General features: G+C 42.9%; 1 protein-coding gene across 2 annotated transcripts in view; it reads left to right on the top strand.

Annotated features, from left to right (window-relative positions):
• Positions 1-13,423, top strand: part of Prkcb (protein kinase C beta) — a 394,800-nt gene that overhangs the window by 338,431 nt on the left and 42,946 nt on the right. For both annotated transcript variants that reach the window (XR_607822.3, XM_008849211.2), the window contains exons 13-15: positions 4,046-4,184; positions 8,719-8,799; positions 9,090-9,197. Coding sequence is in view for 1 of the 2 variants with exons in the window: in XM_008849211.2 (XP_008847433.1) it covers positions 4,046-4,184; positions 8,719-8,799; positions 9,090-9,197 (328 nt within the window). In the remaining variant the exon portion in view is untranslated. The remainder of the gene's footprint in view (positions 1-4,045; positions 4,185-8,718; positions 8,800-9,089; positions 9,198-13,423) is intronic.

Below are 13,423 nucleotides of genomic sequence, written 5' to 3'. Positions count from 1 at the left end.
AATGTATTCTTTGGTGCTTGGGTGGAATATTTGGAAGATGTTTGTTCGGTCTATTTGCATGAGGTGCTGAGTAGAAAGTGTATTATTTGGTGCTTGGGTGGAATATTTGGAAGAAGTCAGTTAGGTCCATTTAATGTATAATATCATTTAATTCAGATGTGTCTCTGCTTATTCTTTGTCCAGTTGACCTGTCTAATGGAAACAGTAGGATATTGAAGTCCCCTACTATTACTGAGTTGGGATTAATCTGTATCTTAAAGCCCTGCAGTGTTGTTTTTATGAATTTGGGTGCATCAGAGTTTGGTGCATATATATTCAGGATTGTAGTATCTTCTTGGTTAACTATTCCTTTGTTCAGAATGAAGTGACCCTCCTTTTGTTCCTTTGATCAGAATGAAGTGACCCTCTTTATCTCTTCTGATTAGTTATAGTTTGAAGTCTATTTTGTCAGATATTAGAATTGCAACCCCTTCTTACTTCTTAGTGTCATTTGCTTGGAATATTCTTTTCTACCCTTTCAACTTAAGGCAGTGACTACTGTCCTTGAAGGTGAAATGGGTTTCTTGTAGACAGCAAAAAGATGGATTTTGTTCCTTAATCCATTCAACTAGCCTGTACCTTTTGACTGGGGAGTTTAAATGTGTCATTTTATGATTTCATAAAGATTACCTTCACAGTGGCAAAGTGTTTTAAAGTGTTACAAATCCCCTCCTTCGTTTAGGCTTCTGTTTAGTCGGACAGTTCTTAGGGAAAAAGGCAAGGAAGCTGTTAGACTTTCCCTTTCTGAGAACATGCTGGGAGTGGTTGCAGCTCAGGGATGGATCCTTTTTTCTCAAACTTGGTATCTGGTTTATTGACCACTGACTCTGAAATGCGTGTTGATTTTTCTTAATAGAATTATTGAAAACAATTGTCCTAGCCACTTTTGATACAGAAATGAGGGTTACATGACATGAAACAACAGCAAAACCAAACAAACAAAGAAAAATGCAAAACTTGGAAATGGCTCAGGGGGTAAAGGGCTTTCTGTGCAAGTATGAGGACCTGAATTTAGACCCTCAGCACTAACATAAAAGCCTGGGTGTAGAAGTGTGAGTCCAGAGCAGAGACAGGCAGAGCCTGGGGCTCATTGTCCAGTCAATTGAGCTAAAATAGTGAGCTCCAGGTGTAGTGAGAGGCCCTGTCTCAAAATAAAACAAGGCAGAGGAGTGATGAAGACTTCCAAATGTGAGCCTCTGACCTCCACATGTACCTGCATGAGCAAGCATACCACGTATATACACACACACACACACACACACACACATGCATGCACACACACATGCAAGCACACATCATACACACATATTTTCACAAATGCAGACACACATATGCATGCACACACATATACCACAGACTCACATACATGCATACCCATTTATCACTCATCCACTCATACGCACACATATGCACACATATACCACACACACATTCACATATAAACACACGTGCACACATAGATCGCATTACACACACATATATGCATGAACACACACCTATACCTCACACATACATGCAAACACACACACAAATAGTACAATATCAAAGCACTCTGCCTAATTCTCATTTTATATTCTAACATTAGGTCTCAATTCTTATAGGATGAGTGGCGTGGCAATGAATATGACCGGTTAGCTGCTAGCTTCTTGAAAACCTTGCCTTACTTTCAGGTTGACCCTGTTTCTAGGCACATGATCAAGTTGAGGAGATGTCATATATTAGTGAAATTACACATAGCTCTGATATGTTCAGTTGATTCAAGTTGCTGCATAGTATGGCTCCTCTAAGTTGTAACCCAGCATTCAGAGACTACCATGCCTTGAGGACAAACACGAGGGCTGAATAAGGTTGGTGCCATGGACAGTGCCAAGGATACATGGGCTAGGAATGTTGCTATCTGCAGTGGGTACAAATGGCCCTCCTCTTGGAAGAGACCTCAGAGACAGGTAGGAGATGTATATATATATGGAGAGAGAGATACTTTTATTAATTAAAGGCATGGTGAGGCACACCTTTAATCCCAGCACTCAGGACACAGAGACAAGTGGATCTCTATGAGATTGAGGACAACCTGGTCTACATAGCAAGTTCCAGGCAAGCTGGGCCTACAGGGAGACCATGTTTCAAAAAGACCAAAAAATGAAATACAAATGGCTGAGAAACACTTTTTAAAAAGTGTTTCAGCATCTTTAGCCATGAGGGAAATGAAAATTAAAACTATTTTGATATTTCATCTTTCCCCAGTCAGAATGGCTGAAATAAAAAAACAAATGGTTATTAACAATGGCCTAAAATCCAAGTTATGCCAGGCGTGGTGGTACTTGCTTTTAATGCCAGCACTTGGGAGGCAGAGGCAGGCAGATCTCTGAGTTCAAGGCCAACCTGGTCTACATAGTGCATAGTGAATTCCAGGATAGCTGGGGCTATAGGAAGACCCTGTCTCAAAAAGACCAAAAAAAAAAAAAAAAAAAAAAAAAAACCAAATGGCAGCAAATGCTGATGTGGATGTGGGACAAGGGGAATACTTATTCACTAGGAAAAAACTGCAAACTGGTGCAGCCACTCTAGAAATCAGTGTGGAGTTTCCTCAAAAAGCTAGAAGAAGATGTACCACACAATCCAGCTATACTAGTCTTGGCCATATGCCCCAAAGACTCTATATCCTACTGCAGAGATACTTACTCATCCACATTCGTTGTGGCTCTATGCACAATAGCCAGGAAATGGAACAGCTTACATGTTCACCAACTGATGAATGGATAAGAAAAATATGGTACGTGGAATTTACACCATGGAATATTATTCAGCCAGAATGTACTTTCAAGATGTGTTCCTTTAGCTGGAAGTGACAACAGCAACTCAGTTCAAACAAACTTAACTTACAAGAAGGATTTATTGGCTGCCATACTGGAGGAGCCGAAGAGGAACATCTGAAGTGTTCCTCTAACACTTTCCTTCTAGGCTCTGATTTATCTCCATTTGCTTTCTTCTTTCTGTCAAGGGACGTCTAGAATATCTAGACTCATATTCCAAGTCAGTCTAATGTAAAAAGAGCTCACCTCTTTCCTAGGAGTAACCACAAATCTGTCAGGATTTGGTTGGTCTTCTATTAGCTAACATGCCAATTCTTGAACCAATCACTGTGAGCAGCTATTTCCACTGGCCAGTAGTACAGGCCCATATACCCACTCTTGTGACCAGAGGTCAGGGCCAGCACCACCCCCCATTACATGGTTTGGTGATCAGGAAAGATTGGCACTCAAAGAAATAGGATGCGATCTCATCCCAAAATGCTAGCACAGGCAGAATCCACAGACACCCAGAACCCAGTCAGGATGATGCAGTGGGGAATTAGGCAGTAGATCTCTTACCTCCTAGAGAACTTTATTTTCCCATCTTCTATTAGGACTAGGACAGTCTGGCCCAGTGAGCACCTACTGGTGTACAACGTGTTGACAATGGAATCGGTATTTAGGAGGAAGACATCCTGTGGGATATGGGAACAATTTTATATGTGGAGACATGCAAAAATTCCCCAGAATATAAAGTTCTCCTGATCAATACAGATGGCGATAACAGAACAGAAACATATATTCTTTAGGTTAAAGCTCAGTTGCCACTACCTTAGAGAAGTCCTTCCTGGCACCTTGTTTATGGTGACGTCTTCCTCCTCCTGTTACTATTTTCTTGTCTTCTTCCTTTCCATGATACTACTTATCAGAATCTATAACAACCAAGCTTATTATAACACAGTCTGTTTCAATGTGTCCTTGCAAGACACTTGGTACAGTTCACTGTGTACTGAAAAAAAGCACAGAGATTTGTGGGCCCTTTAAAATCTCCCTGCCAGATTGTAAGCCACCATGGGGCAAGGTCTGGTTCACAGTTGCCTTTGTGTCCCCGTAGAACTAGAATAATTGTATGATGTATGTCTAGCAAATAGCTGTTGGTTAATTTGAAATAAATGGCATTTAACTAAATTCCCCCAATTTTATGTTTGCTACAGTGACCTAAAACTCGACAACGTGATGCTGGATTCCGAGGGGCACATCAAAATCGCTGACTTTGGCATGTGTAAGGAGAACATCTGGGATGGGGTAACAACCAAGACATTTTGTGGCACCCCAGACTACATTGCCCCAGAGGTGAGAACAGAGGGGACCCTTCATACACATGTACCTGCAATGATGTCCCTCCTGCTCTCAGAGGGCAGTGTGAAGGCTGGAAAAGGTCAAGGGTGGTACCTGGCAATCTTGGACCTGCCTTGAACTTGTACCCTAAGTCATCCCTTTTAAATCTCACATGCAAATTAGCACATCTAGAATCTTAGGCCCAAAATACATCAAAGTTTAGGAAATTTTTAAAGTAAAACTCAAAAGAACCATCTAACACACATCAGTGAAAATCCGTTGTCAAGTTGTGGCACATGGCCATGGTGCCTCCTAATTATGACACTGAAGCATTTGTTGAGAGAGCAAACAACAAAAAGGAACAGATCCCCTGAGTTGGCTTATAACACGGGGCTTCCGTGATTGTGGTGCTTCCGGATTTGTCTTCCTGTGGTAAAGACAGACATGAAAGGTAAGTGTCCATCTGAGCATTTTCCTTCTCAAAGAAGGTGGTCAATGAATGGGTTTTCCCAGCAGGGCATTGCAAACTAATTTTTGCTAGGCAGTCAATTCCTGTCTCTTTTACTCTGAGTTGGTACTTCAAACAGTGGCATGATCTGTTGACGGAATTTTTAGTAAAGAAACTGAGTAAATAGGATCCAGTCTTGGAAAGGGACATTCTAGAATTGCTTTTTTTCTTGACTGTCAATCACTTGATCTACAACAATGGTGATGAGAATCTCCATGGAATGAACTTGGCATAAAGCTTAAAATGTCCACACTCTGAGCCAATGCAATTCCTTTTCTAGAAACCTAGTTCACACACAGCACACACATGTAGATGCACACACATGCACAGCCACAAACATACACAAAGAGAAGGGTATGTGTTCAAATTCTTTCTTTCTTCCAAGAATTATTTCTCAATGCCTGTCAATGAAGGGTGATTAGCTAAAAATGCCACATTCATGTCAGGGAGTCATATGTCACCTTGACAAGACTGCAGCATGTCTGTATGAACTCACTTGAAGCAGAGCCCCTCAGTAGGTGCAAAGGCAAGAGATCGTGACCTACAACAGAAAATGTCACTCCTCACCAAATCAGGAGAGTCAGGTGAATGCACATGAATGTACGGAAATGTCCTCAAGACATACGGTAAGAGAAAAAATAAAATCAAACTAGGCATAGTTATACCCGCCTGTAATTCTAGCCCTTGGGAAACAGAGGCAGGAGCCTTGTGAGTTGGAAGCCAGGTTGGGCTACATAGTCAGACTCTGTTCCACAAATGAAAAAAGAAAAATAATGAAAAACATACAAGTAGAGAATGATAAATGTGACATTACTGTTTATAGACAGCAGCAGTTGCACACAGAACGCTGCTGGGTGCTTCCTTTGAATAGATGAATACTCACTCGTGTGACCCTAGAAAGTCTGGCTGGGAGATCACGCAGGATTTCAAACGTTGCTGAGGGTTAGGATACATCTTCCCATCTGTGTATTGATGTTTTTGTAAGGTAAATGTATTTGTGTCTCTGCATGGCACTCAGTTTGGTTACCATTTGACTCCTTCTTGGCAGTATTAGGCACATTCTGACATAGTTCCCAGATCTATTATGAGTCCAGTGATTCCTAATTCCCAACTCTGGCTATACTCTGCACTCAGAGTCATGGGGCAACTTTAAAAATTCAGGATTCTCAAGTGTCAGCCTGTACCCACTGAATCAGAATCCCTCCAGGATCATGGTCTCTAACAGCTCCCGGCTGGTCATGGAGCTAGTGAGGACACAGCGAATTCAACTGTGCTGTGGGCTACCTCCTCCTCCAACCCACAGCCGGGAGGATGCTGCCGCAGGTCACTTTCACCATTACCTAACCACATCACCTCTGACAACTTCTTCCACCTCCAAGGCTCTAATTTTCTCTGTAAAAGGATTAACTTCTTGGGTTGTCAGGAGGAGCAAATAAAAGATGAAGTACGTTCGAGGTGTGGAAACGTTTTCACCGAGAAGCATTCTCACAGAAGGCTTCTGAGAATTGCCGTTACTTCTTTCACAGTATATTTCTTATTTATTTATTCTTTGATTTAGTTGTCTATTTTAAATTTGCAAATAAAAATTATGTATGTATGTCTATAGTGTATAACATGTTTTGTATTTGTGCAAGGACTGAATTAAGTTAGTTTGCAAAAGCATGACCTTTTTGTTTAAACTACTTAATACATTTTTGCTTAAAGTCTGTACTCGGCAATTTAAAAAAATGACTATTAATGTATGTCTATGAGAGGTGGCATGTATGCCATGTGTGGGGGTCAGAGGACAACTTTGTGGAGTCGGTTCTTTCCCTCTACCTTTATGTGCGTTTTGAGGATCAAATTTGAGTTGTCAGGCTTGTAAGGCAATTACCTTTACCCATTGAGCCATCTCACTGGCCCTTAACAGTCTCACTGTGTAGCCCAAGCTGACCTCGAATTGGCAGCAGTGTCTAAGGTGCTAGGATTATAGGTGTGTACTCCCACAGCTGGCAGTCATAGCAATATTCAGGAATGCAATTTATTGTTAACACTAGTCACCATATTGGCCCATAGGTCTCTTGAACACGTTCCTCCTATCTAACTGAAATTGAATAACCTTGGACCAACATCTCTGCATTCTGATTTTAGAGTAGAAGCTAAAATCAGAGGCAAAGTTCGAGAAACAGACATTTACCTCGTAGCCAAATTTGCTTCAATGCTTTTATGGAGTAAAATAAGTAACAACTGATTGACAGAACATTCTAGTAAAGAGCAAGCGTGACTGCATAATGTGTGAGAGGTTCCTAGCATCTTATTCATTAGCACAGAGCCCCAATGTGTACATAGTATGTCTGTTTTATTAAAAAAAGAAAGTGAGATTTAAAGAAGTTAAATAACTTCCCTCAGGGTCACACACCTGGCAAGCAGCAATCGAGATTTGAATTAGACTGTCTGACTCCCAAACCTCAGCCCTCAATCTTTGCTGTATTACTACGGCACGCCTTTGACATAGCTCTTTCTATACCCTATACCCTGAAAGATGGACAGTCACATAGCTAACAAAACCCTTACAGCCATATATGCTATTTGATCCATTATTCTTCCTTTTAGGAATTTACTATGGAAACAACTGGGAATTAGTAAGACAGATTTTTGCATGTCCATTAAATGGAATCCTATGCAGAGGTAAAAGCCAATTGTGAGGTTGGAGAGATGGCTCAGCTGTTAAGAGCACGGATTTCTCTTGCAGAAGATCTATGTCAGGCAGATCACAGCTGCCTGTAACTCTAGCTACAGGGGTTCTAACAACCCTCTTCTAGCCTTCATGCCCACCTACATACATGTGTACATGCCCCCACATATACATATACATATGCACACAATTAAAGATAAAAATAACAAAATCTTTTTTAAAAACTAATTGTGTCAGCATACAAATATGATAGGAAACCTAAGGGGAGAGCACACTGTGCTAGAGATGCACAGCACACAAGTGCCTGTGCTGATGTCAGATGCACACCCAGTTTACGATACCTTCATACAAGTCTAGAAGGAGACAGACCAATGTTTGTCCTGAGTTTATCTTGACAATGGATTATAAATGACTTTTGTTTAATTCTTTTACCATAACTGCATTTTCTGAATAACAGATATAAAATAATGGAAAATGTTTTACTTTTTAAACTATTTTATTTATTTTTATTTTATGTGTATGAGTGTTTTGCCTGCCTGTATGCAAGGGCACTGGTGCATGCAATGCCAACAGAGATCAGAAGAGAATATCAGAGCCCCTGGAACTGGAGTCAAGGGTAGTTGTTCGGTGCCATGTGGGTGCTAGGAATTGAACTGGGTCCTCTCTAAGAGCAGCCAGTGTTCTTAACAGCTGAGCCATCTCTCCCTAAGCTGTTTTATTTTTTATTCTGATTCAAAAGAATCACATTGAGTTGTGGGTGTAGGTCATTGATGAAGCACCTGCCTAGCATTCAAGGCCCTGGGGTTCAAGTCCTAACTACACAAAACAAAGCACAAAAGACCAAACAGATGAAAATAAACAAAAAAAAAACCATATACCATAACATTGATTGTCTTAGTCATCTTTAAATATATAGTTCAGTAGTGATAAGTATATCCATATTATTGTGTAAATGCTTTTACTTGTACAGTGAGAAACAAAAATAATCTCTCCTGGCTAAAACACCACAGTTTAGAAAATTTTTAAAAAGAACAACACACCACACCTGGTGCTTGAAAAGGCAACGTGCCATGCACAGATGTTTACCCAGCTGCAGGTGGTTCTGTGAAGCCTGCCCTTCATCCCTGAGCAGCAGAGGTAAGGAAATAGCCCAGGTGCACTGTGCTCTTTCTGTCTACTCTGCCCTGGCTTGCATCTAGGACTGTGGTAGCCACTATAGTCTTGAATAGAAAGCCAGCACCGTGCCTTGGGAGAGTTCTTCCCTGAGACCGACAGCCCAGTGCAAATCTACTCTTACTATAAAAGATGTGTGAATTCAGTCTCCAGCAACAAGGCTGCCAGCCACCCTGATGTCTTCTGTTTTCCAGATCATTGCTTATCAGCCCTATGGGAAGTCTGTGGATTGGTGGGCCTTTGGAGTCCTGCTGTATGAAATGTTGGCTGGGCAGGTAATTGAATTTTAAGTGATCTGCAAGAAAAGTCCTCCTCTACCCCCAGCCACATGTTTCTTCATGGTCTCTTTGAAGAAACAACAGCCTAGTAATAGCTCATGAATTTGAGTACCTCAGACTTTGCTGGCCTTGGGGTTGCCTAAGTTTGTTGAACATGTTTTCTCATCTTGAAAGCCCTGAAGTCAAGGTCTCACCTTGGGCCCCAGGGAGGAAGCCCTGCTGGTTATGGAAAGCTGTGGGGAGGGCCAGGCAGGGGTCCTTCTACCACCCCTCCCTCTGTCCCACAGGCACCTTTTGAAGGGGAAGATGAGGATGAACTCTTCCAGTCCATCATGGAGCACAATGTGGCTTATCCCAAGTCCATGTCAAAGGAAGCTGTGGCCATCTGCAAAGGGGTGAGTAAACTGCTTGATGCTCCAGGCAGGACTACCATGGTGCTGGTTGTGCTCCAACTAGTGTACAACAGAGATTGGACTCCACCTCTCACTCCACTGCCAACACCAGGGCCCTGGTGTGGAGATACTTTCAGAGAAAAAGAGAGCTTGCTTCTAATTTGCACTAAAACGCAGCGTAGAGGCTAGTATGCATTGGCATCTTGCTGCTGGCTGGGCTCCAGCCCTCAGTTTTGCACAGAGAAATACTTAATGAATAAAGGAGGTATTTAGAGACACTGCAATGATGCATATGATGACCCAAATCCAGTGACCTCCAACTTGCATGATTTTCATCTCCCAACACGAGTATGCAGCCCTTCCCCATAGCTGAACGGGCACACACAATTATATACCCACAGTATATACAAATAACACCTGTGAAGAAAGCCAAATGCATGTTTGCTGGTGAGATACACCTGTATCCAGCTACATCCTTGTGTTGCAAAATATGTGCTTATTAGACTATGCGGACTTCAGCCTCACCCAGGAGAGTATCTGCACACTAGTATTCTGACAAAGCCCCCATGTGACTCAAAACTCACTCCTTTAAACACGTCCAAAGGATGTAGTTTTTCAACCCCAATGGAACTGTGAAAGCTACAACCTGAGACTCTGAGGTAATAGCATGCAAGGTTATAGTCTTTACACAGGCTTTCCCACCAACCATGATGCAGACTGATTCCTAAGGTTAGAATCTAGCTGTGTCAGAGCAGGGAACTCCCACCATATGTCTACATAAACCAGGGCTGCAGTTGTAGATCTCTCAGATGCTTCCACATTTCCCATGCCTACCCCTGCTCTTTCTGAGCTCATCTATGCTGGCTCTGGCTAAGGAAATCAGGCAGCCCGGTCTTGGCCCAGGTGACACACCTGGGGGCAGTTGCCCAGCTTGAAAACACCTTGTAACACTGCCTGAATCCCCACTCTCTGTGAATCACCTGAGCTTTGTGTTTGAGCTCCACAGGTGAGGATGCAAATATCTCTGGGGAAGCCACGTGTGAATTAGTCTCAGTCACTAACATCTCCAAGTTGAATTGGTTGAAAATATTTTTCTTGGAAGGTGTGAGGCATGGAAAAATAAAAACCAGGAGCACAGAGGAGACCCAGAGTTTATCAGGAGCATCTACAAAGCCTATAGACAAGAGAGAGCATAGACAGAGGCCAATGAGACCCTCAGACATCCTATTGGGGGAGTAGTGGGAGAAAGTCAGACACAAAGCCTTTATTTTGTTTAATGATTTCCAGTATTCAAAGAGGAGATTTCCTCCAATGTTCAGTTCCCCAGCTTCTGGTGAAAAGTCATATCTTGCCACAGTGGCCTGTCATTCCTCCAGAGCACCAGCCAGCAGGGTTGGAAATCACTGTCCCCTTTTGATAGGAGCGCTTTCTCCAATTTGCAAAAAACCCTATCTGGCCAAAGTCCATCTGGGTTCAAATCCAAACCCAAGGATACAAGCCACTGTGATCACAGGGAAGTTGTTTGACCTCATTGAAGGATTGAGACCAATAACAGCACTACACATAGGGTCCTTTGATGATTAAATGAGTTAATACCTATAAATCACTTGGACCAGAGCCCACTCTAGAGCCCTAAGGCCATCTCCAATATGACTAATACTGTCACTATTGCTTCTTGCCAGGATTCTCTTGGCATTTGAGTTTGTGTCCCCCTGTGACGAGAATTTAAAACATGAAGGATTTAAGAGATAAAAGACCCTCTGTCGATCTTGGTCCTCTCATTTCTTAGGTGCACAATTTTGAGTGATTTCTTTACATCCCTGGGCTTCTGCCTCTTCACCTCTAAAGTGGGAATGAAAGTGCTCATTGAACCATTTCCAATAGCATTAAGTGAGGCAGTAGAAGAGGAGGCTTGTTGCATGGTTGGCACATAGTAGGTGCTCATTTCCCCTTTCAAGACCATCCCTGCCTGGACAGCTGGGGGGTGTTCTAAGTGGGGCATGGAGGAGAGAGAATTTTCCAGGTCAGCTGCCTTCAGCTTCAGCTTCAATTAGCTCTTTGCCTGGTAGAACAGTTTTCTATTAATTCAGAATCCATAACCTTCACGATGAGCTGGGGTGTAACTCTCTTGCTATTTGGGTTGGGGCCCGTTGCTGCATTGAGTGGGCTGAGTACAGTGGGCTCATTCTTCAAGGCTGATGCTTTTCAGAAGAAGGGGTGATGCTTAAACCAAGAGCCAAATGCTTCCTCCTGAGCAGAAGCCCCAGGGGATGTGTCTGGGAGGTGATCCACAGTGGGAACAGTGATCACATCCAGCTGTCTACATGGCTTCAGACACAAGAGAGCAGAGCGTGGGAACTGGGCAGTTATTGCTATGTGCTCCCACAGTGGTATTTCTCTGCCAGCCATCTCCCTGCCAACATGGAAACTGTGCTAGACTTTTGAGAACAGCCGTCTTTCCCGTGGACACTGTCTTCTTTATAGGTCCATCTCATTATGAAAGGCCCTAGTTTCTACTATAAGAAAAGAGCAGAATTTTGCTCAGATTGCCATGGCCACTTTGCTAAAGCAGGGAAAAGCCCGGACTGGCTGCTTGTTGGAGTGAAAAGAAGCAGAGACTGGGTTGTAGAGGGCTGAGAGAGAGCTAGGTCAGGCTGCTCTGTTCAAAACTGGGCTCCAGGGCTGGGAAGGGGTGCTCAGTCAGTAAAGTGCTTGCTGCTCAAGCATGAGGACCTGAGGTTAACCCTCAGAATCCACATGAAAAAGCCAAGCGTAGCAGTGTGTGCCTATAATCCCAATAATGGGGAGGTAGAGACAGGTGAATCCCTGTGGCTCAGTGACCTGACAGCCTAAGCAAATTTGGTTTGTTCCTGGTGAAAGTGAGAGACTGTCTGAACAAGAAAAGATGGACAGTGACTGAGGAAGACACTGGAAATTGACTTCTGGCTTCCACATGTACCATGACACATCTTCACCTATACATACCTGCACCTCCACACACAAAACAAACTAAACCCCAGCTCTGCTCCTTGACTGTGTGACCTTAGGCAGATGATTACCTCTTCAGACCAGTTTCTTGATCTGGAAAATGCATAGAATAGTTGCCGAAGCATTCAAGTGTTACTGTAAGATTAAAGAGTCATAAATAATGACTGAATGGGCTAGCACAGAAACTGGGCACAAATGTGCTCAGTAATCAGAAACCATTGTTGATGTTACTGTTATCAGGTCTAATCAAGATCTCATAGCCTTTCTGTCCATCCTAATCCCACACAATGTCAAGGCTTGTCTCAGTTTGCTTGCCCTCCATGGATCTTTTCTAACCAAAGCAGATCACAAATACCTCTGGGAAAACCACATGCAGAAATATTTCTCTCTCTCTCTCTCTCTCTCTCTCTCTCTCTCTCTCTCTCTCTCTCTCTCTCCATACACACACCCTCCCACACTTTGATACAGAATATCCTTATGTAGCCCAGCCTGGTCTTGAACTCCAAATCCTCCTGTGTCAGCCTCCAGAGTGCTGAGCTCACAAGCACACACCATCATGCCTGGCTCCCATTTCTTAAATGCCCAAATTTGGGACTAGGCTGAGGTGGGACTGGATCCCACCTATCACTCAGTGAGTCCTTGTAAAGCATCAAGTTCTCTGGGGGTCAATCTCCTTGCCATTTCAAATGAGAAAAGCAACTGACTCACCTCATTGGGTTACCCTGGCAGCCAGGAAAGGTCATGGCTGTAAAGGAAGGCGCTGAGAACACTGAATGCTAAATAGTGATACTCCCTAAGAGGTAAGCATATATGTAGTGTGTGCCTGTGAACATGACCATAGACTATCTCATAAGCAGGAACCAAGTAAAATGCACAGCAGTTTCGAGTGAATCACAGAGTTCCTTTTTCAGTCATAATCAGCTAGTCCTGGGCAAACCATGGGGTTCTTGGTGGCAAGTCAATTTTGTGATCGACTTGCTTTTCCCTCGCTTTCACGCCCTCTTGTGAGTCTTTTCTTCCTTTCTCTTCTCTTTTTCTATCACTAACTTCCATCTTTCCTCTCTGCTCACTTGCTGCTGTCAGAGATATTCACATGCTGCTTCGGGTTCGTTTCTAAGAGGAAGCTTCTCTGGTTTCGTCTCAGAGCGTCTATTCATCTTGTTATTTAGCACTGGCTCAGAGACCCAAAGATGGAGAGTTTTGATAATTAAGTAATTTAAACAGAACACCAAAGAAACCAC

This window comes from Nannospalax galili, unplaced genomic scaffold, assembly GCF_000622305.1.
Source record: "Nannospalax galili isolate Female #2095 unplaced genomic scaffold, S.galili_v1.0 scaffold84, whole genome shotgun sequence".
NCBI classification, from domain to species: domain Eukaryota; kingdom Metazoa; phylum Chordata; class Mammalia; order Rodentia; family Spalacidae; genus Nannospalax; species Nannospalax galili.
The sequence above is the reverse complement of the archived record's forward strand: the minus strand, read 5'-3'. Positions and strand labels throughout refer to the sequence as shown.